At 44.6% G+C, this 23,390-nt stretch overlaps 1 protein-coding gene across 1 annotated transcript in view; it reads right to left on the bottom strand.

Moving 5' to 3' along the window:
* ITPR3 (inositol 1,4,5-trisphosphate receptor type 3) overlaps positions 1–5,384 on the bottom strand; it is a 142,606-nt gene extending 137,222 nt beyond the window's left edge. Inside the window, exon 1 of the mRNA XM_054980929.1 lies at positions 5,142–5,384. Within this exon, the coding sequence (XP_054836904.1) occupies positions 5,142–5,230 (89 nt within the window). The 5' untranslated portion in view covers positions 5,231–5,384. The remainder of the gene's footprint in view (positions 1–5,141) is intronic.
* Between the last annotated feature and the right edge of the window lie 18,006 nt (positions 5,385–23,390).

The following is a 23,390-nucleotide window of genomic DNA, read 5'->3' as shown; positions in this document are numbered from 1 at the left end:
ATGCTACGCTTTGTGGTCCCGATGTAAACTTGTCCACAGCTGCAGGGTATACGGTATACTCCTGCAGAGGTGAGGGGGTCTCTGCTGTCTTTTGCTGATCGTAGCATCTGTTGTATTTTTCGGGTGGGTCTGAATACTGCTTGAAGGTTATGCTTTTCCATAAGCTTTCCCATCTTTTGACCTACATCTTTTCCACACTGTGACACTGAGAGATCTCTGTCTTTTGGTGCTACACCTCTGAAGATGCCAGCCACAGCTGCTGGCGAAACGTCAGGAACTACAATGCCAAGACCACGGCAATACAGCCCGGAAAACCCCCAACAACCATCGTTCTCCGGCCGTGAAAGCCTTCGACAATACATAGACACCCAGGTATTTAAAGTGCTTAACTTGTTCAAGTCTATTACCATTGACAATCCAGTTATACAGTTTCCAGGAATTGGGAAGAACCAATACCTTAGATTTTTCATAGTTCAACTTCAGTCTGTTGGTCACACAGTATTCAAGGCAACGGTTCAATAAACGATTCAATCCAACACGGGAAAAAGACAAAAGAACCATATCGTCCGCATATAATAACAAAGGGATAGAAGCAGAGCCAAGTCTATGACTGTGACTATCAACTAGTGACAAAAAAGGGGCAAGATCATTTTTTAAAAAGATTAAATAAATGGGGGGCTAAAATGCACCCCTGCTTAACCCCCTTCTTAATAAAGATCTTGGGAGAGAGTCTCCCAAAGGAAGAACACCTGACCTGGCAAGACATTGATGAATAAAGTCTTCTGATAAGAGATAATAACCTTTTATCTAGTGACATCCCCTCGAGCTTTGCCCAGAGAAGTTCCCTTGAGACAGAGTCAAAGGCTCCCTTAAGGTCCAGAAAGGCAATATACAGTTTAGATCTTTTCCTACTCATGTATTTATTAATCAAATGAGTGAGGACTAAACAATTATCCAAAGCTGACTTCCCCTGGCAAAACCCCACCTGTTCTGGACCTAATATTTTGCTAGATGACATCCAAGTGCTGAGCTTAATTTGCAAGAGTTTAGCGTATAGTTTCCCAATAACAGAAACTGATTGGTCTGAAGTTAGAGGGGTTAAGATGACAACCTCCTTTCTCCAGGGTCGGGGACAGAGGGTGGCGCTCGGGGGAGATCTATCGCCCCGTCACCCTTTGGTGTGCGGGGTTCCCCAAGGGGCGATACTCTCCCCGATGTTATTTAACATCTATATGCGCCCCCTCGCCCAGTTGGTGCGGAGGTTTGGGCTGGGTTGTCATCAATACGCGGATGACACCCAACTTTTTCTGTTGATGGACGGCCGGCCAGACACAGCCCCAGACAATCTGGCCAGAGCTTTGGAGGCTGTGACGGCATGGTTGAAACAGAGCAGGCTGAAATTGAACCCAGTGAAGACGGAGGTCCTGCAGCTGGGACGGGGGCTGCCAGATGTTGGGATCCAGCTCCCTGCCCTGGATGGGACACCACTGGCAACTTTGCCAGTGGTAAAGAGTCTGGGTGTACTCCTGGATGCCTCCCTATCGATGGAGGCCCAGGTCACGGCGGTTGCCAAGTCTGCATTTTTCCATCTTCGTCAGATCAGGCAACTTGCCCCCTACCTGACGCCCCAGGACCTGGCTACAGTGATCCATGCAACGGTCACCTCCAGGCTAGATTACTGTAACTCACTCTACGCTGGGCTACCCCTGGGCCTGATCCGGAAACTACAACTGGTCCAGAATGCGGCGGCACGGGTCCTGACTGGTATACCTTACCAGTCACACATCACACCTGTCCTACGCCAGCTGCACTGGCTTCTGGTTGAATTCCAAATCAGGTTCAAAGTGTTGGTTCTTACCTTTAAAGCCCTGAGTGGGTTGGGACCGGCATATCTTCGGGACCGCCTCTCCCTGTACGTTCCCCGGAGATTGCTTCGATCAGCAAATAAATATTTACTTGTGGTCCCCGGCCCTAAGGAAGCCCGCCTCGCTTCAACCAGGGCCAGGGCCTTTTCAGTCCTGGCCCCAGCCTGGTGGAACGCTCTGTCAATGGAAACCCGGGCCCAGCGGGACATATTATCGTTCCGCCGGGCCTGTAAGACAGAGCTGTTCCGCCAGGCATTTGGTGATTGAAGAGGGCGGTGCCATGTCGGCCTCCCACCTTTGGGGTAGGGAAGGTTCTCCCCCCCACTGCACCTTGTTAATTTGTTTTATTATTTGTATATTGATTTTAGTTTTTGTTTTTATCGATTTTAACTGTTCACCGCCGAGAGCCCCTGGGGATGGGCGGTATATAAATTGAATAAATAAATAAACAAATAAATAAACCCTTTTTATAAATGGGAACAATTATCGCATTAGTCCAGACAGCTGGCATCTGGCCAGTCTTATTTACCATAGTGAAGAGAGAAGCAAGCAGAGGGGCCCACCACTCTGGATCAGCATTCAGCACTTCTGGGATTATCACATCTGGACCGGGAGCTTTACTTGATTTTAGTTGATCTATAAGAATTATTATTTCCTCCAGAGTGACAGGAGGCTACTCTGGGAGACCATGAAGGGAAGAATAAACCAGTTGCATTCCATTAGGGAGATCCTCACAAAATAGGTCCGAAAAATACTGAAACCATGTATCGGGGGAAATGGTTGATATGTAAGAGATCTCAGAGCAAATAGCATCATTAATTATGGTCCAGAATTGCCTGGAATCATTCAGGGTAATGGCACATAAAAGTTGTTCCCATTGTTTATTAATAAAGGTCAGCCTCTTAATCCTTATAAGATGATGTAAATGATTTTTAATTATCTGATACTCCACTGGCAAACAGGTAGCTGCAGAGTCACAAAAATTACGATAAATAGTACGAAGATGGCCTTTTATATTCCTGCGTTTCCCATCAAACCACGCAGGGTGGCTGCAATTACAAGTGCCTAGTTGTAGGAAGCTGTACAGAGGAAAGTTCTCATCAAGCCAGAATCATTAGCACAATTTACACTATCATATATGGGGCACAAATAACATTACAATGATTTTGTGTAGGTAATACCCCAACATTAGTAAGTGCAGGGGTTCTACCTTCAAGGGTTGGGCTGAGACAAGCCCTTACAGCAATTTATGTGGGCTATCTAAGGCTAAGTGAAGAGCAAGCACAGAAGACCCACTTTTCAGAGAAGAGTGCCTTTTGCTAGTTAAGGTCCAACTGAATTGTCTCTAGTGTACATCTGGTAAACACAGTCTTCCCTATGCATTGTACATACCTCCCCCTGTCTGCATCATAGATTGGCACAAACACAGCATTTTTTGTAATCCGCATGTAAATAGCAGCAATGTCAACACACCATACATCCTCACCACTTCATTTCTGCTGCAAAGGGAACCCCCCACCTTGTTCTCATCCACTGACCACATAAAGGCACAGTAGGAGCATAACAAGCATCCATGTAAATATGCTCCTACAATAACCCACACAGGACTCTACCATCTAACTTCAAGCAGGCTGACAAAAAAGAAAGGTCTGATGCTGCAAGAGGTGGGAGGCAGCATCAGAGAAGAGTTGACTCCCACTCAAGATTTAGAGGCATCCTAAGTAGTTTGGGTTCAACAAGCTGCACAGCTCTAAGTAAGGTCAGGCAAAGAAAACGCAACGATCTGCCCACATCCAGCCAGCAACATTATTTTGTTCCTTTTCTTCTCTCGGGGAACACTTAAAGAGTCTGCTGAGGATGTAAAGGGACCCCCAGAGCTCGGAAGAAATTAGCACAGCAGGATGGCCGCCTTTAGCAGCTACCGAGTACAGTATGCTGACAAGCTACTTGGCAGGTTATATCACACTTTGCAGGCACTGATTCATGGCTGTCAATTAGCATTTAGCAAGCACAAGCCGTGCACTAAGGCTGCACAGAACACAGAAGGGATACTACTGTCCCTGTCCAGTAGGGCTACAATCTCAGCAGAAGACAGGTCAAAAGTGAAATGATTGATTTTGAGAAAGGAGGGACAAAAACAAGAGGAATAACTGAAAGCTCACAGCATAAAATAGGCGAGGCCATGGTGATTCAGGGAAGGCATCTATAGTTCATGATTCAGATTGCTTTTCTAAAAGAAAAGCAAAAGCACAGCTTCTATTCATTGGAGATTAGCATTAATCTCTACAATATTAGCTGTATTAATTACATTCATGTTACTGGACCACTTATGGAGGGGGGATCGCAGGCAACCTGAGTTTTTAATATCAGGGAGAGGGGGAATTAGAAAGGAGAGAAATGGAGGGGAGACAGGTAATACTGCATCAGGAAAAACAGGTTGTCGCCTGTGAGTGCTTATGTTATTAATAATACTTCAGTTAGGGCTAGTCAATGCAACTCTTTTTTTTTTTTGGTCATGCAAACAGACAGGAACATGTGCTCAGATGTACATAAAGTGCATTAATCAGGCAATCCCATAAACAGTTGGCATCAATGTACACATTATATGTGAATATGAATACATGATCAAGAAGGGTTGGGTCAACATGCGTTGAGTTAAAATACATTGGGTGAACTAGTCCTGAGTCTCTAAGATGCCACAACTTTTTTATTTATGAATCTTCTTATTTACAGCCAAACTAGCTTGTTCCCAAACACCGAGGAGGCTCAACCAAAAGTGGCCTGTCTCTGTCATCCAACCCGGCCCCCTGCAGGTTAGGGAACGCTTTGCAGCCCATAACTGAAAGACGTCTCACTACACGTAACTCAGATCCAACTTTGATCGCACTCATCCTCTGCGTATCCCGGTGAGCAAGCGCTACATTCACTTTCAGCCTGTCCCTATCAAATTCACAGAACAAAGAGTTTTCCGATGCCATTCTATCAGGCGTGCACACAAATATTTCTGAGAGCGACTGTGCAGAATTTAGGCACCCACAGGAACTTCGGATCAACTTTAACCTCGGAACCAAAGTTATCGATCCAGTTCTCTTAAACGCTTTATATCTGCACCCATTTCCATTCCAGCTGACAAAGGTGCCGTGCTGCTTTTCACCGGCGAAGTGATGCCGCCTCAGAAACAGCTCCATTTCCTTTTGAGAACAGCAGCCAAACTCATTTCCGAGGCAGGACTTATTTCCCCTTCCCCCCGGCTGTGAGAGGGCACTGCACACTCACCCCAAAGTGCTGATGAAACCATTGACCGACCCTTCGGCATACAAGGAGACGATGTCCCCAATGTGCAAGAAGCTGGACATCTCATTCATGATTCCAATGGCCTTTTCTTCTTGCTCTTTATCTGCCCCCTTGGAGTTCCACCATGTGGCTGGCGGGACGCCGGGAACGAGAAGTCCAAAGGCTCTTCCGCACGGTGCGCTGGACAGCAAGTGAGGCGATCAGGTACGAGATCCCTGTTTAACACGTGCTTATGCTTCTCCAGGACGTGGTTCGGCTCGACACCCAGAAAGCAAGGCTGGAGCCAGAAGTGGTGTGTGCTTGGCGGAGGGGGGGGGGCGGGGGGATCGCTCAGAGATTTGCATGAGTTCCCACTGACACTCTCTCGCTTTCCTACCTGCAGCCAATAGAAAGTGATCAGGAAGTCCAGATGAAATATTCGATGCAAATTGTGCCTGCGAGGGGTACAGACAAAAAGCCACACCCCTGCTGGCCACGCCTCCCACCCGCTGCAGAAACTTTTCCGGCGCCTGCTGAGCCACGGCGGAATCTTGCTTGACGATTCTCGAGCATGTTGTGGGAAGAAGGGACTAAGGGGCGATTCGGTCTCTTTCCAGCAATTCACACGCCCCTCTACGATGTGGGCACTTGGTGAGAATTCCAGCTTGCTTGTTCTTGCCGGAACTGGGTAAACGTTGAAAGAAGACCGCGCCATCAGGAGAGTGCCAAGGCCGTGGAGAATTCAGCTGGCTTCTACTCCTCTCGTTCAGCAAGATTCACTTTACATTTATTTAGATTTTTTTTCATCTTGCTTTTCCCCCAGAGGAGTTTAAGGAGGCATATATGTTTCTCCCCCCCCCGCCCGCTCTTTATGCCCACAACAGCCCTGTGAGGTAGGTTAGGCTGATAGTGCCTGGCATAAACTCACCAAGTAGGCAAACTAGGTATTTGAACCTGGCTCTCAGGTTCTAACGTTAAAACACCAGTCACTGCATTCCTAGCTAGAACGTGTTCTTTTTACCCGACCGGGGACAGAACTCTTTATTTACGCATCATGCACGCACATACGTTTGGGTATGTTGTACACGTGCCCCTGCTGCCCCCGACCTGTTCTTCGACGAGTTGCCTTGCAGAGGATAGAGAAGAGGGAGGGGACGAGGTGCCTTTGTTTCCATCGCGGCCAAACCACGTGGAGCAGGATCGGGGCGAGGGGAGGGGGAGGGCTGCCAAGAGCCATGCAGGTCTCCGCGCGGTCGCGCAGGCTTCCTGTCGAGGTCGGCGCTGCAATTCAGCCTCCAGAGAGAAGGCGGAAAGAAACCGGCGCTGTGGCTGGCTCTCCCTTTTGTTTCGCTTGCAAGTTATCTGCAGCCGTGTTTGTTTTTAAAGGGGCCGTGGCTCTTTATTCTCATAATCCGTTTGGGTTCGGGAAAGGTAGCGACTGAAGGGGGGAGTAAAATGAATTTTAAACTATTATTTGTAAAGAGAGGGGAAGGCTGATGGAATCTGTTTAAAACAACAGTGTTTTCCTTTGGGCTGTACCAAAACATCTTGTGAGGAAAACAGTTTTAGAGTTCTGTCCTCCTGCCAGATTTTTTCCCACAAAACTCCTGTGTGATTAATAGACGCCAACTTGGAGGAGGCAGCTTTCTTCTAGACACTGGAGAAGGCATTGAATATATACGCAGCTGCTTTCTAATGGCTCACCCCTTTGGTCCACCTAGTTCAGCATTATTTAATCTGATTGACAGGAGCTCTCCAGGTCACTAGGATAGGTCTTGCCTGGCACCTGCTCCTTGAAATCTTCTCCCTGCAGATGCCAGGTGTTCAGCCTTCTGTGCTTTGCTCTGCTAGTGAGCTGTATCCTTTCCTCTAACTTCCTAACCACAACACCCTGCGGGCTCTCAGTGGAAATGAAGGGGAGCTTGTCAGCTGAATTTCTGTCTAATGTGTAACTGTTGAACATGCAGGAACCCTGACATACAGAATATAGCTACTATATTTGCTTATCTTTCTTGACTTTCCTTTTCTTTCCTTCCTTCTTCAGGGAAGCTATGGCAGGGGGAGAAAGATGGGAGTAGGGGATCCCCCGCCCTCACTGGAGGAATGGGATCTCTAGGCAGGACTAGAGATGGTGGTGACCATGGCTATGACAATAAATGCAAAAGTATGGAGGTAAAAGTATGGAGATAAAAAGGCTTCCCCCCCTTCCCGAACAATGTAACATGTTCAATTTTGAGTATTTATATAAGCAAGTACTTCTTGTGGTTTATGGCATGGATTTACTCTAATGTAGGCTTAACTGCTGTATGGTCCACATTCTAAAGGCCAGGCTTTTCATTTACACAACTGAAATTATGGAATGACTATGTTGTAAAAAGCCTTTGTGAGCAAAAGGAAACAACTGAGAACTGTTTGTAATAAGCTCATATACACACTCAAAGTATGCTTAAAAAGACTGTTACGGGTTCTTATTTTTTCTAAAATAAACAAAGTTCTTATCTCAAATTTGTAGTAATTAATAGCTTCTACTATACCTATCCTGAGGTAGACTCCAGACTGCTGCTACTTGGGAGGAAAGGGCTCTGGCCAGCAAGGATAGGAGAGGGTTCCACTCCTCCCCTTACCCCCTCAAGCTGTTCAGCCTTGTTCTATCCAGAGTGCTGCTGATCAGGAGGAAACAGCTATGGCTTTAGTCCTCCACCCAAGACAGCCAGTGTCCTTCTGTCCTGAGTGCTGCTGCCAGGTTTGAGTGGGAATAGCTTTTCTGGCATGTGGTGACAACGTTGTTCCCCTCCCTGGCTGAAACTGTGCCACTTGGGTCATCAGGCTTGAGGTGGAAAAAGGGACTTTTCTGTCTCCCTCTGACAGGCCGAACTGGTGGGAAAGTGGATCATTTGTAAGGTCTAGGCCAGGGTGGCTTACTTTAGGCAAGCAAATCCTTCTACTGGAAGCATTCGAGCAGAAAAAACCCCTGCTCACCACAAGTCCTCTCTGGCCATACCCACTTTCAGAAAGCCTCGGCAGGTGCCCCAAAAGGTTTCTGCAGGCACCCTTGTGCCCATTGGCTACTTGTTAGGGACTCCTGCACTAGGGGATCTTTCAAAAGAAATACAGCATACTCCCTGTTTAATGGCAATTTCAGTCTTAGCCAGCATCAATGGGAAGATGGACATACAATTCATTTCCTCTGTACTTCACATGGACACAAGAAACTGCCTTATACTGAATAAGACAGTTGTCCTATCAGGCTGGCATTAGTTCTCAAGTAGAGATCTTTCACATCACCTACTACGTCTTTTAACGGGGGGGGGGGTTACCCAGAATTGAACCTTTTGCCTGCAAATCAGATGCTTTTCCACTGAACGACACCTCCACCTCATATGTTGCCTGTGGAATGTATCTATTGCCTGTGCTGTAATAGTATGTATTTAAAATAGCAAAATAGTTCTTTGCATTCATTTCTAGAACAAAGAGTTTTAAACTTTAAGATACTTCAGAGTTTGTTTTTCCACTTCCCAACATATGACAGAACTGGGAAATTTACACTATTTCTGTAAAGGAACCGCTAAGTCAAGTCTGTCAAGAAATGCTGCATTTTTAGAGCAAGGCAAATTTAGAAACTTTTATTCCAGATGGGAAAGAAAAAACTCACTGAACTGAAGCCACAGTGCTGCTCATAAAACTGGCTTTCATTTTTAAGAACTGCATGAAGCCTTATCTTCCTCCTCTTTCACATCTGTCAACTACAAGGAACTCAGGAACATGTTCTCCCCTACCCTATACCATCCCATTTTTCCTCTCATGACAATCCTATGAGGTAAATTAAGCAGAGAGAGAGAGAGAGAGAGAGAGAGAGAGCAGTGAGCTTCCTGGCTGAATGTAATGTATACCCTAGGTTTTCCTAGTCAAATTTTCAGTTGTTGTTCTTTCAAAACCATATAAAGCATTGGTGTCATACTTTGGTCAGGTCATGAAAACAGCCATTTGAAAAGAATAAGGCTAGGGAAAGTTGAAGGCAGTAGGAAAAGAGAAAGACCCAACATGAGATGGATTGGCTCAGTAAAGGAAACCACAGCCTTCAGTTTGCAAGACCTGAGCAAGGCTACTAATGATAGGACGTTTTGGAGGTCATTGATTCATAGGGTCGCTGAAATAGCTTGATAGCACGTAACACACACACCATGTGGGGATTGCGTGCTACTCATTCCCATTTTAAAAAATTCTTTGGAGTTCTTGAATGAATGAATGAATGAATGAATGAATGAATGAATGAATGAATGAATGAATGAATGAATGAATGAATTAGTTCAAACTCAACTTTTCCAGAGACGGCACTCCCAATCGTGTCACAACACAGCTGTTCTCCCTATCCCTGCTTTAGCATCATCTATCTACATCTACATCCATAATGGGAATTCTCCTTTTTGTACAGCTAAATGTTGGTGCTCTTATGCAATCTTATTGTTTCTTTATTATCTTAGCTGTATTTAAGAGCATAAAGATACCCTTTCTATTAGGCGCACACTGCGTAATCTGCCTTAAATCACAGTAAGAAAGGCAGGTCTGTGTATCTGCTCCTTATCACACAGAGGAGTCAGAAAATTCAGGCTGAGTGAGAAGATCATAGGTCTGAAAATGAGCTGATTTTGATGGGGAGGGGTGGCTGACAAAAGTCATCTTTTATATCAAGGATATTGGGGATTCTTTCTTGTTGCTAGTGACACACTCAAAGCTAGGAAGTGTTGTATTATCACCAGTTATTGTAAACAGTCACTGTTCTTATCAGGTCTATATTTGAGCTTTGCATAGAAATCTCCTTTGTTTTAAGTGCACATCATCTCACATTAGCTCCTTAAATCTTTAAACAAATCAGAGATCAGAAAGATAAAGAGAACTTACATTCAAGTGACTCATTTGTTTAACAGGAACAGTTATTTTAGTATTGTGGGTGAGGGACTCTAGTTATGTGTGGAGACAAGGAAGTAGCTTGTGAGAACTTTTTTTTAAAAGAAGAATAAGGGGATCAGTTAAATTGAAAGAACTGATGGCAGAGGAAGTCACTTTGAGGGGAAAGGAGGAAGAATTGTAGATGGCACAGTGTAGTGTTTAAAGTGCAGGACTATGATCTGGGAGACCCAGATTCAAATTGCACTCTGCCATGGAGACTTGCTGAGTAACCTAGGGCCCTTCACCTTAACCTACCTCACAGGGTAGTTGTGAAAGTAAAAACAGAGGAGAGGAGATTACTGCAAGCCTCTTCAACGGTAAAGTATACATAACTAAATGAATCATGCCTTATCCTTGATTACAATGTAATGTGAACCAAATGAGCAGAAAGGCCACAGACTCAGACTGGGCGGAAGTTGGGAACTGGGGTGGGGGGGCTGAGTCATCAAGCCAGTGGCAAAATAAACTGAACAGGGTGTGTTGCTGGGAGATGATGCCAGGCTCTGCTTTTCTGTTACTATGCACAAACTTTGTGCACATGCTCTGCTATCTCTGCCTCCAGTTCCATTGTTCAAGGGAGACAGGGAAGATACAAACTTGTTTCCTTCCTCAACACATATTTGCAAGAGGATAAATTAAAGTGGCAGCCTTTTTTGGAAAGGAAATAACTGCAAGAGGGGATCTTGGTGTGGTTGCAGCAGCAGAGTCATCTCTCTTGAAGGCTCATTTTTCCCTTCTTGGCTGCACTGCATTCTTTTTCCATGCTGCAATCCCTCAGTGGGAAACTTTTCAAGCCACAGATTCCCCCTTCTGCCCCGGCACACTGGAGTTTCCTCTGGCAGCAGATGCTTTCCACCCACTTCCAGCGTACACACCCTTCCTTGGATCAGCTTTGGTCTAGTCATGTTTTTCACACCATTTGAAATGGATGTCTTTTCCTTGACTGCACAGACCCTTCCAACAGGCTCAGACAAACACAGATACCTGCCCTCTACCGTGATGTCACATAGGAAAGAATGATGCCCAACCTTGGCTGTCATGCTGGACCAAAGCAAAGATCCTTTCAGAGCAGGGTACTACCCCTGGAAACCGGGTGAGATTCCAAGTAACACTAGGTTAGAAGAGTGGGAGGCCAAAACTGTAGGCAGAGAGGAAAGGGAACAATTGTGGAGGGTGGGGGTGGGGGGGAGGAAGTTGCTTACAGGTGGGATAAATAGGGCATTGATTGTTCTGACCATGTTAGTGGAATACAACTCTCGGATTTTTCAGCAACTTGACGACATTGCAGAACATGTAGGAGAGGACAGGAAAAGACAAGAACTTGTAAGTTCTTGGAAGGAGTGGTCTAAATAAGTGAATATCTCTGCATACACTACCCTGGTATATTTGTAAAGATCCTGATGAACCCAAGTCTGCTGTGTAGTCCATCTAAATGAAACCAAGGTCGATGACTGAAGGAAGAGTAAAACAGAACTAAACCAGGAACCTTAGAAAAAGCAAGATTAGCGTGAGCACTTCACAGAATCAACAATGTTCCTTGCGTTTTTGTGCTCTGCCAAAGGTCAGACTAAATGGTCACTACGCTGAATTATTATTTCTGGATATAACTTCAGCAAAAAATGCTTCCACAACACTTGATGCTTCTGGGTGACCTGCTGCAATAGTCTTCAAGTAGTCCTCCACACCATGAATTATGGTGCAATCCTAAACAGAGTTACAACCTTCTAAATCCATTGAAGTTAATGGGCTTAGAAAGGTGTAACTTTACTTAGGACTACACTGTTATTCAACCTGAACATAAGCATTCTTGTGTGCATGCATACACGTACAAATACAGGATAGGCTCCATGCTCAATAATATGCCGCCATATATTTTTGCACTGAAAGTTACCTGGCTATCATTAAACCAGCCCCTGCCAAACCCTTGAGGCTGAAGTTGCCCATAATGTAAAAGCGAAAATGGCTCTAAGGCCCTTTTTGCACGAGCGATTTTTGCTGCTTTTGGCCCCATACCTCTTTGAGTTTTCTTCTGAATTCCAGATGCTTTCAGTGTGAAGGGGGAGTTAAGCGTCTGGAATTCGGAAGAAAACTCAAAGAGGTGGGGCCAAAAGTGTCAGAAATTGCCTGTGCAAAAAGGGCCTAACTGCTTTTGTGTAAAAAGGAGCAGATAAGACACTAAGCCCTTTGTTTTCATAGCCAACTCAGTAAGAGAAGGAATTCTTGAGGGGCAGAACATATAAAAGGAGGGATTATTGAGCTGCAGGACAAATCTTCTCCCACCCCACTGACCTCAGCTCCTGCTCCAGAAGCACAATGCAGGCAAAGAAGGCTGAATTCTCTATAGCATCTTTCATGCTCTGTTCACCCTCCCCCTTGAACCTGCTCTGGGTGAGGAGAGCCCAGTAGGCAAAGGGAGAAGCCAACCAGAGGACATTCTGATCCAGAGTTCTTCCACGAGTTTCCAAGTAAAGTTTGGAATGACAGTAGCAAATAAAAAATTATAAGGAAAACTTAAGGAAAAGTGGGACAGGTTTCACAAAATAAGCATGGTCTAAGATACCGCCCGTCTCCCCCCACCCAAAGCTGCAGTAGAATGAAATAATGCATTCCTGAGTCTCCTGCAAGAAATGTGCAGTTGCATGCAATCTGAGAATTACTTTCCAGAGACCTCTGTAACACTGCAGAGAATCCTGAGGTGTGTATATATCAGACCACACAGTGCTACATTAGCATCTCTAAAAAAAATGGTTATTGTTCAATCGGTTTACCCAGCCCTGGTAGGGGCAAGGTATGAAGAATAGTCCCAGAAAGGAGACTGTATATGGGTACACATGCTGGGCGAACAAAATAAATGTAATTCTGTTCAGCCACCATCTAGTGCCTCACCCCCCAAATCAGCCTGCTGAGAAGCGCACACATGCTCCCATGCCAGTGTGATGATGTCACTTGCAGGAAAGCACGAGGAAGAACAGAAAGGTGAGTGCCAAGTCCCCCCCCCTCCCGCCAGAAGGGTAAAGGGACTTGGTGAGCCTATTTCTCCCCCTTTCCTGCTTCCTTGTCTTCTTCCCACCCACCAGCCAACCTACCTTTGTCTGCTTCGCCGTCTTCAGCTTTCCCTCTTTCCCTCCCATTGACAGCCTCTACCTGGGAAAACTGTTGAATTTTGCAGTGCTGACCCCCAGGCTAGGCCCAGTTGCTCATTGCCAACCACTGGGCTTAGTTGTGCAGTGGGGAACCCACAAGAACTTGATGGAAGCACCTCACTTTCCCCTGTACCTCTCCTCCCACACTATTTCTCTTTTCCTCCTCCAGGCAACCCCCATATCCTCCCCTTTCTATTTCCTTCTCTCCTTACCACCCACCAACTAACTTACTTTTTATCTGACCCTCATCTTCTGCTATATTTTATTATTTGTTTGGTTCATTTATACCCTGCCTTTCTTCACAATGGGGACTCAAAGAAGTTCACATTGTTCTCTTCTTCAGTTTATCCTCATATCAACCCTGTGAAGTAGGTAAGGCTAAGAATGTGTCCCAAGATCACTTAATGAGTTTCCATGGCAGAGTGGGAATTCAAACCTGAGTTTCCCAGATCCTAGTCTGAAACTTTAACCACTACACAATACTGTCTTTTGTAGGGGTGGATGTTGTTGAATAGTAGCAAGCAGCTAGTCCTGGGTGAGTTATGCAAGTCGCATGGTATCAAGTTGCCCAATGGTTGCTGTCAGGCCTGGACCCAATGAGTCCTCCCTCAAAGGAAAACAGTCCTGCCCCTTCCCCTTTACTGATAGAAACCAAGGCAAAGGCTGATAATATTGTTGTGATTTCCTAGAAACACAACAACCACTGAGAAGGCATTCACTTTTTAAAGCTACAGGTGCTGTTTCTGTTATTTTGAGGGTGTGTGTGTTAACCCTCCTATTGATGATGCTGCTGCAAACCTGGGGCTTTTTTCAACTGTGTAGAAAAATCTTTCTTTCCTGTTCAAGTCTCCAGTCTCTGGGTTTCAGTATCCACAAATTTGGCCATGTTGAGAATTAGATTAGACAAGAAGTGCTGTGAAAATTCAAGGGGGGGAGAGCCCAAGGGGTGGTGGTCATGAAGACTAGGAGAATGCCTTTGCTTTCCCCTTTGCCCTTTCTTATTAATCTTTGCACTGCCCCGGCCCTTTTATCCTGTTAATCTTTGCTTCCCCACTCCAGCAAGCTTTCCATATTAATATTTCCAACCCCCCCACCCCCAACCTCCTTTCCCTGTTCCTTAGGTGCTCCTTCTCTGCTCTCTGCAGTGTCAGCCATGCAGGGGAGAGGTGAGGCAGGCTCCCACCACAAACTGGAGGCTAGGATGGGCCCCACTCCTCCGGTGGCAGGCAGCACACCACATCACTTGTTACTTGGAAGCTTTGCTCTGTGCAGCCCCTGTGCAGTTCCTCCAGGGCTGCCCTGGCAGTTGTTGGAGGAGGGGGGCAACAGAGAGTTGCATGTGTGGTGCCTCAGCAGAGGGGGGGTGTCATTTTGCCAGCTGAGTAATTCCTTCCTTTTGTAGCCTCAATGATATTTTTGGTAAGGGTAAAATCAAAAAGAGTACAGTAGCACCTTTAAGACTAACCAACTTTATTGTAGCATAAGCTTTCGAGAATCACCGTTCTCGAAAGCTTATGCTACAATAAAGTTGGTTAGTCTTAAAGGTGCTACTGGGCTCTTTTTGATTTTGCTACTACAGACTAACACGGCTAACTCCTCTGCATCTTTGGTAAGGGTGATATGGGAGGGGCAGCAGAGAGTCATCTGCCTGATGCCTCAGCAGAGGGGTGGGACTATTTGTTGATGGTTGAGCTTTGACAGGCAAATATTCTGTGATGTGTTTGCAAGCACAGTGGGTTTTTGTGTGTGTTTTTGTTGATGTTTTAACTTTTTAAATTTTTCTGCAGCCTTGAGAGATTCCCCCAAGTTTGTAGGAAAGGGATACTTTAGTGTAAGTGGTCCTGATCTCCAGATTTAAGTATCTGTATGTCAGGGCCACTTGGCTATTAGTTATATGTTAAATTGATGCTAAAAAACAAAAGGAAGGGGAGATGTCTGAAGCTTTGTCTTGTAAGCATACCACATAAAATGATAAGCAGATATGAAAATTTGAAATGATGCTGGTGCCAGGTTGCACACCTGGCTTTCCTTGAGGACAAAGACCTTCTTCCTCAAGGAAAGCACTGAGCTTTCAGCACAGCCACTTAATAATCCTTGGGAAACAGGGCAGGCAGTCACTAGTAGAGGTGAGCATGGATTGGAAAAACCCCACGGACCATTGGCCCATGGTCCATCGTGTTTCACGGACAATGGACCATGAACTTTTCATGGACCCACCCCATTCACTGACCAGTTCATAGGTCCATGGTCCATCACTTCCAGGGGCCCTAGGACCACCCCCTTCACACTCAGAGATGCCAAACTTGCAACGACGCTTCAGCAGGCTCTCCTTCAGCCACCCTCCAAGTTTGGCCAAGATTACGTTTTGGAGGTCCAAGTTACAGACCCCCAAAGCAGCCGCCCCCAAGAAACTTCCAGTAGATATTAGGAGTCGCAAATCCCAATTGACTTGCATTGGCTTGCAGCACCAAAAAGTTGCAAGGAAGCAAAATCAAATAGAAAAGGGTGGGGGAAGAGTCCCCTCACTCACCACACAGACACCTTCCCGGCCATTGTCTAGGGAATTAATTCTTGCTCCTCGCTCGCATAGAGAAGAATGGGAGCTCTCTGGTTGGCAGCCAGAGCTGCCTATCAAGGTTTTGAGGGCTAGGATTGGTGTGTTCCAAGGGCTGCAGAAGGGCTGCAAACGTCCATTCCATTGCCTAGAGAATTGATAGATCAGTGCCAGGATGTCTGGACTCACAGACCATGGACCGGCCCAAATGGACTAAAGTTCATGAATAATGTGAGTCCCACGAACTGTGCGTTCATGAACCACAAACCAGGCTGGGCTGTGTCAAATTTAGGTCCAGCTTCAAAATTAAAATCATGGTATGTCCTCAGGGGGAGAAATCAGGGATACTGCGGACTAAAAGCAGCACTGCGTCCCATGACTAGCTTGCAAGTGTGAAACCTCTGCAAACATGGAACGTGGAACAGGTGCAGATACGCTGTAAAGTACGAGTGTGAAAGGTACCCTTGCTAGCTTAAGTCTGATAGCAACAAGCTGAGGGTCTATGTATGTGTGTGTTAAGCTGCACCTAATTTATGGCACTCCTTTCAAGGGATTTTCATGGCAAGTGGTTTGCCAGTGCCTTCCTCTGCAGAGCGACCCCAGTCTTCCTTAGTGATCTCTCATCCAAGTACTAAATGGGGCCAACCCTGCTTAGCTTCTAAGATCTGATAAGATCGGACTATACTATGCTGCTGTCCCATTCCATTTCATTCTCTCTCTCAAAATCTCCCCCACCAAGTCTATAAATTATCAAGGATTTGAGCAAGTTAATTCCCCCTCCCTCCTTTCCTGCTTTAACTGCTTTTAACTTCTCACAACATTCTGTGCCACCTGGAGCATATTCTCATCATTGGCTGGGTGTGTGTGTGTCTTTCAGTTAATTTTGAATGTCAATTTTTTTTTTTTGCATACCTGGAGACTCTTCCACACAAAAGCAGATACTCCTCTCTTGTTTGTGAATGGCATGTTTTTGCTGCTTTTGTGACTGAGAGCCAACTAGACTTTCAGATTTTTAATGAGCTGAGTCTGAGTTCCCTGAACCCAGCTCAGGTTCCCCACAGCCACACAGCAGCTGTGTGAAACAGCTGTTAAAAATGCTGACCCAGGCACAGGGCAAGCCACATGACTGTTCAATATAGTACAGATATACAACCTATTATAAACAGTATGCCCATCTTTTGACAATCGTAAATGCTGCTGACAATCGTAAATGCTGCTGAGTGCATATATCTGTGGAGGATGAACAGAAGAGGAACTGACATCCTAGAGATCTGACGGCAACTGGGAAATGGGGGGCAACTTAAAAAGCCAAGGGTGTAGCAAGATCAAACTTAGAAAAATAATTGTGAGCCAGAACACAATACAATATTGTTATGAGCCCCTTTCCTTTTTCAATTGCCTTTAACCCTTCTCTTACACCCTCTGGGTGGATTGCTGCAACCAGGAATTATATTCCAAAATAAGTAATTTAAATTTCCCTTTTAATAATATGCCCGAGTGTCAGGATCCTTTGTCTATGTGGCCTTGAGGATAGGAATGAGATATAGGAATAACAGATACTCTGAGATGAAACAAACAAACAAAATAAAATTTTATTTTTGTTAAGAAGTGTATTGGTTTCATACTGTTAATTAAGCTTGATGGTTTCAAAGATAGTTATCAGTTCTTAAAGTTTCTCTTCATAGACTCAGTCACACAGATATACACAAACTTTCTCTCTCAAGCGCACACACAGTTTGCCTGCTTTGGACAGAATGTTCTCTGACAGACGCATACAGTTCAGGCTCACACACAGATTGCCTAACTGAACTAGAATGAGAATCCCCTCAGGCTTCCACACAGGTTGCCTGCTCTGCCCAGACTCAATATTTCTCTCAGAAATGCATAGATACCCTCAGGCTGCACACAGCTTGCCTGCTTTGCCCAGACTGAATGTTCTCTCCCTGTTCAGTAACTAACAACTGCAGTTCACTCAGCCCACACTCTCAGTCATCAACCAATCATCTAACTACGTCAGCCCTCTCTTTCACCCTCACTCTTCATCTGTACCACACCAACCATTTAAAGACACACACACTTAAAATCATCACAAGTATATTTTCTACACCACTCACTGTGTAAACTACTTCACACGTACAAACCTCACTTCAAAGTAAGGCTTCTGTGTAAACTTTATCTCAGCATCCAACTTTTTCAAAATTAACCAGCTATTGGTTCCATTAATAGACTAAGATCAGGAAGGAAACAAAACACACCAAAATTCTCCTTTCTCATTTTATAATGAGTTCAATGAACTTAAATATAAAGTCACTTTGAGTTCTGATTTAAAGGCATATTCATTTCCCTTTTGCCATGGCTCTGTATGATTTGCAAGTAAATTTCCACACTTGAGCCCACAACCTCCCTTGGGAAATTCAGGCTTTTTAATATGATTAAGAAGGGTAAAAATTAGTGAGGAATTAAATATAGTGCAGAACAGAAAAGCAATTAATGCTGCTGTTAGCTGTCCTGGGCCAGCAGAGTCTGCAACAGGATAGAAAAGGACAAAGGTAGGGGGAAGCAGACTTGCATTAGCCAACAGCTTTCGGAAATCATAGCCAGCTTCATTTGGCATTAAGATTTCAGATCCTTATAGATTCGCCTGTACGATTGGATGGGGGACACCCTAGACTCACAATTACCAGGAACTGCCTTGGCAGCTTTCCCAGAATCCTACTGCACATGCAATTGTTTTGCCTTAGTTTTGTCAAAAGCAGGCATACAATCTCAACTTATTTGGAAGGTGAATACTATCAGACAAATGCCCACCAGCCCAATAAATGGAACCAAATACCACTGATATTAAAGAAACAGCATTGTTGTATATTTTTCTTCTTTATTCCTTACATAAACATGTCCCAAGGAAGTTATAACTCTGTCCAGTACTCTGTTGCAAGATTGTCATCAGTGATACCAGAGGCTCCCTTGCAGGATTTAACACCAGAAGTGGTATAACAAAAGATCTAATCAAGTGTATAGTGCTGTTCCCCAACCAACAAAGTGTTTTTATAGCTTCTACTGATGTTCTAACTTTTGTCAAGATCAGTTAGATTAATGAAGCCAAGGCAACACAGTATGTGTCCTGGTTGCTCATACAAGAAATAGCAAGGAGGGGGACCTTGGAGCGCCTCTGTTCTCATAGCCGACTCCCCACTTCCAAAACCGATTTTTATTCATTTGGTATTTTTGATCACTGTTTCCTTCAAATACCTCATCAGCTGACATAATGTTTAATGACCCAAAATATTCATCACCACTTTGGGGTTACCCATATTGATCAATCAGCTATGCACCTTAGCTTCTGCCATGATATTTATGCTTTCAATACAATCAGTTCCCACTTAGCTAGGTCACCATCATAGAATATTCTCTTCTACATTTTAAACTGTCTTTTAGGATTGCCACCTGTTCCTTATTTCAAGGAATTATTACTTATTCAATATTTATTTATTTATTTTATAGCCCATCTTTCTCACTGAGAAGCTAGGCAGATTACACAATGTAAAACAATGTAATCAAATAGCATAAGACATCCGGTAAACAATGCAATAAGACTAGGATTACAAAAATCTGAAACAAAACAAAAGAAGTATCAGACATGATGTCATAAACAATGCAAAAATGTCATTATAAAAATAGAAAACATTGCAGTAAGATAAACATTGCATACTATAAACAGTGGAACAGATTACAATCCTGTTTCCTTTTAAAAAGCACTCTTCTGAACCATTCCATTATATTGCCCCCCCCCCAGTTGGAATAAGAGGCAGACACAAGGCTTGGGTAATAAAGGGCCACTTTTATTTAGGCAACAACATGAACTGCAATGACTAAAAAACCCTGGCAAGGGCCTAACCAGAGGTACAGGTCAAGCCCTGGGGTCACTCCCCTGGACCCCGCCTTGACCTGTCTGGGCGAGCCCTGCTGCCCCGGATGTGAGCCATTCACATGCATGGCTGGGATCCGGCCGGCCTGGCAGATGGTTTCCCCCTTAAAGCTCCAAGCACCTCCGCCATGGAGCATGAGGGAAGGACTTGTCCAGGAGATCCCACCAGGCAGCCTGCCCTCAACTGGCTGCCGCCAAGCATGCCAGCCGATCCTGACAGGCCCCTAATATCCCCACCAATGGAGATGTGCCAAGGGTACTCACTGTCCCACTAACATCCCCCCAACTAAATCCTGCCATTGATGGCCTATTCAGAACCACCGTAGTCCAATAGCCACAGCTCCAGCAAGCAGTACAAGGTAGGCAAAAAACTTCCTTCCCCAAGGCCAATCAGGGAAAGAAAGGAAAAATTCCTACCTGGTCCCTCAAAAGGCAACTGGTCAAAAACCTGCACTGCCACTGGATGGGCGGGTGGGCTGAGCATAAGGTGGCAAGTGCTGATGCAGGGGCAGGGTTGTCCTGTTAAGGCACTTAGCCCTGCCCCCTTCCCACATGACCCTGAGAGGCCGAGGAAACACTGCCGCTTCTCCTCTGCAGTGGCAAATACGGCCCCTGGCCTCAAGCCCTTGGCTCCTGGCCAGGTGGGGGCCGAATTGTATTCTGCTAAACAATTCTATTGTACCCAGTTTGTGGAACGGAAACATGGGAGCTTTCCAGATCTCAGATGGACCATCCATAAGCAGGGAGCCACTACAGAGAATGCATGTGTAAAGGTAGCTGTTGATCTTACCTATTTACAGGGCAGCACCTTTGCTCAGATGCATGAGGCTGTCATGGTGGAGCATAGCAGCAGAGCAGATAGTCTGCAGATATGAGGGTCCAAGGCCATGAAGGGTTTTACAAAGTATTTACAAATTCAAAGATAAAAGCAACTTTAATATATTACAAGGATGCGTTCCTTATTTTGGAGCTCTTCCAAATTGCAACCATATAGTTATTTCAATCCAAGTCTCACATTATCTTGGTCTTTCACCTACCTTCTCAGTTATACCTTCATTTTCCTCGTCATACTGTCCTCACATCACCTTGGCTTCCACTGCCTTTTGCCTTCTCCACCTCACCTCAGGAAATCATGAGTTGGTGTTGGTCAAGGATTCAGCCTGTGCATCACCATCCAAATTTAGCCAAGGGGAGGAGTTGCTAAGACATCAGTCATACCAGCCAAAGAAATCTCCTGACTTTATATTAGGACAGAGTGGGCCATATGATGTTCTCTTGAATCCTATAAAGATTTATAGATCAGACTTGCTCACTGATTTGAACAACTAGGAGCCTCTGCTCTTGCTACTTAGTTACAGGCTGCTTTTGCAAGTTCTAATGTTCAGTACAGTATTTAATGTAGCTGTCCATGTGTCATTTGGATGCTGTTCCAAGTAGCTTTCCCCTGGAATATATTATGTATACTTCTCCTAAGCCACTTTATACTGATACGTTTTTTGGGACAGAGACAATCCATGGCCATGACAAATGTACTTTTACAAAAGAATCACAGAGCATATTCCTCTCCATGTCACAGAGGATCTTGTCTGTCTGCTTCTGCAACTGAAACAGCAAAAATTCCTCTAGTGAGCCAGCTGCGAAGTTATCTTTTCAAAGGTGGGGTCTTTCCCTTATCTTAGCCTAGGGATTTAATACAGGATTTATGCCAAAGTGAAGTTCCTGCCAAGAAGCCTAATATCATGAACCAGGCACAGAGAACACTTTCCTCCTCTTTAGTCTCTCAATTAGCTTCCATACCCAGTTCAAAGAGTGCAGGTTGTTACTTACAAAGCTCTAAAACAGCACAGGGCTGTGCATATCTATGTGAACACTTATTCCTCTATGATCCCTGCAAGTTCTAAAATTAACAAGTGGGGTTTTGCTTCAAATGCCATTCTTTAGGGATGGAGGAATGTCCAGATGAGATCTTTTTCAGTAATGGCACCACTACACAATTGCTGAAATCATGTAGCACTCCCCCTCCCCCTGACCCAGGAGGACCCTCACTGCGGTCCTGTTTTGAGGAGCAAAGATAAACACGTGTGCTTCACAAGGTTTTAAGTTGTTACCTCTTTTGAATATTATTCAGTGGTTGCCACTGTTACTGCTTTTGAATGATTGGTTTTTGAATTCTTGTATATTTATTTCCTTATATAAAATTACACATGTATGTATGTATGTATGTATGTATGTATGTATGTATGTATGTATGTATGTATGTATGTATACCCTACACTGCACTGATTTCATGTTGTTTATATATGCTACAAATATTGTGGACCATCCATTCCCTGTCCACATATTTCCCTTTTATTCCAGTACCATCCTGCCACTCAGTCTCACAACAGCAGCCTTCATAGCAGGAGAACTCTGCGTACCAAAGGACACGTGTAAAGAAGGAGATGACTTGCATAACAGGTAAGTGTCCAACATCCCTGCCATTTTGCACTGGCTTCTTGAGTGAATGCTTTAAAAAGATCTGTGGTTTTGTTTTTTTTAAAAAGCTGTGTTTTGGCTTTGGTTATTCTAGTAATTGTTTTAAATTCAACAGTTTCTCTGCAAGAAAAACCTTCCATTCTCCTATGTGCTTTTATATCTTGACTCTCACACATTTACTAGGTAAAGGCCAGTGACTTCCACGCTTAGGATTGTCTTTCATGGAGAGTGAATACAAGTTTTTTTATTGTCTGAATGCACAGAAAATAGAACAGTGAGTGAAAATGGGGGGAAAGAAAGAGAACAGGAAGTTTTCTTGATCTCAAACTACAGCCCATGTTTATGTTCATCTCTAGTAATCAACAACATGTGCGACAGTTCAAAGAGAGGGAAAAAGTTCAGTTTTAATTTCCAAACAACCGACAAAAATCAGCCAATCAAAACAGGTTTTTTAAATTCTGGAAAAGTGTCTGCCCAGTGCTTAAATATTTCCTCTTCCTTTGATCCTATTGCCTGGTACACCAGAATCCTATAAAACAGAGCAGTCAGACCAGGTTACAGCTATCTAGCTGATCAGGAAATGTTAACCATTTCCTCCCAGCCAAATTGAAGATGGAAGGCAGCTTTACACATGATAGTTGTCTGACACAAACGCAGGAAGAATTACACACTGCTGTGTGTTAAACAAGCACAAGTAATATATTTGTCATGCACACTTTTGTTCCACAATTGCAGCATTAAAGAAAGGGGGGCAGGAAGTTCTGCTAAGGGTGTGCTCAAGGATAACTAACTAACCACATTTGTTTGAGTACTTACATTTCCACGCACTACAATTATTAGCTCTACATACAGTGCAACCCTATGCAGAGTTCCCCAGAGGAAGGGTGGTATCAGATGATGTGGAGGCTTTTAGGACTACAACTAGGCTGTGTGCCACTTCTTCTGCAAGCCAACCAACTGAGCAGTACTGTCTGCTGTATATGTGACATATATGTATACCGAGCGAATGAGTGTAGAGAGGGAACAGGACCTAGCATGCTGGCCTCAACTCTGGCTACACACATTCACTGCAGACCATATGCGCACATACAAGTTTTATACATGTAGGTTGTTCTGTCCTCATGATCAGGATGGAGTGTACATGTAGTGTTGTATAATGGTTAGAGTGTTGGCTTGAGAGACCCAGGTTTGAATCCCCACTCTGCAAG

This window comes from Eublepharis macularius, chromosome 5 (genome assembly GCF_028583425.1).
Source record: "Eublepharis macularius isolate TG4126 chromosome 5, MPM_Emac_v1.0, whole genome shotgun sequence".
Classification (NCBI taxonomy): domain Eukaryota; kingdom Metazoa; phylum Chordata; class Lepidosauria; order Squamata; family Eublepharidae; genus Eublepharis; species Eublepharis macularius.
This window is presented reverse-complemented; position numbering and strand designations above follow the sequence as displayed.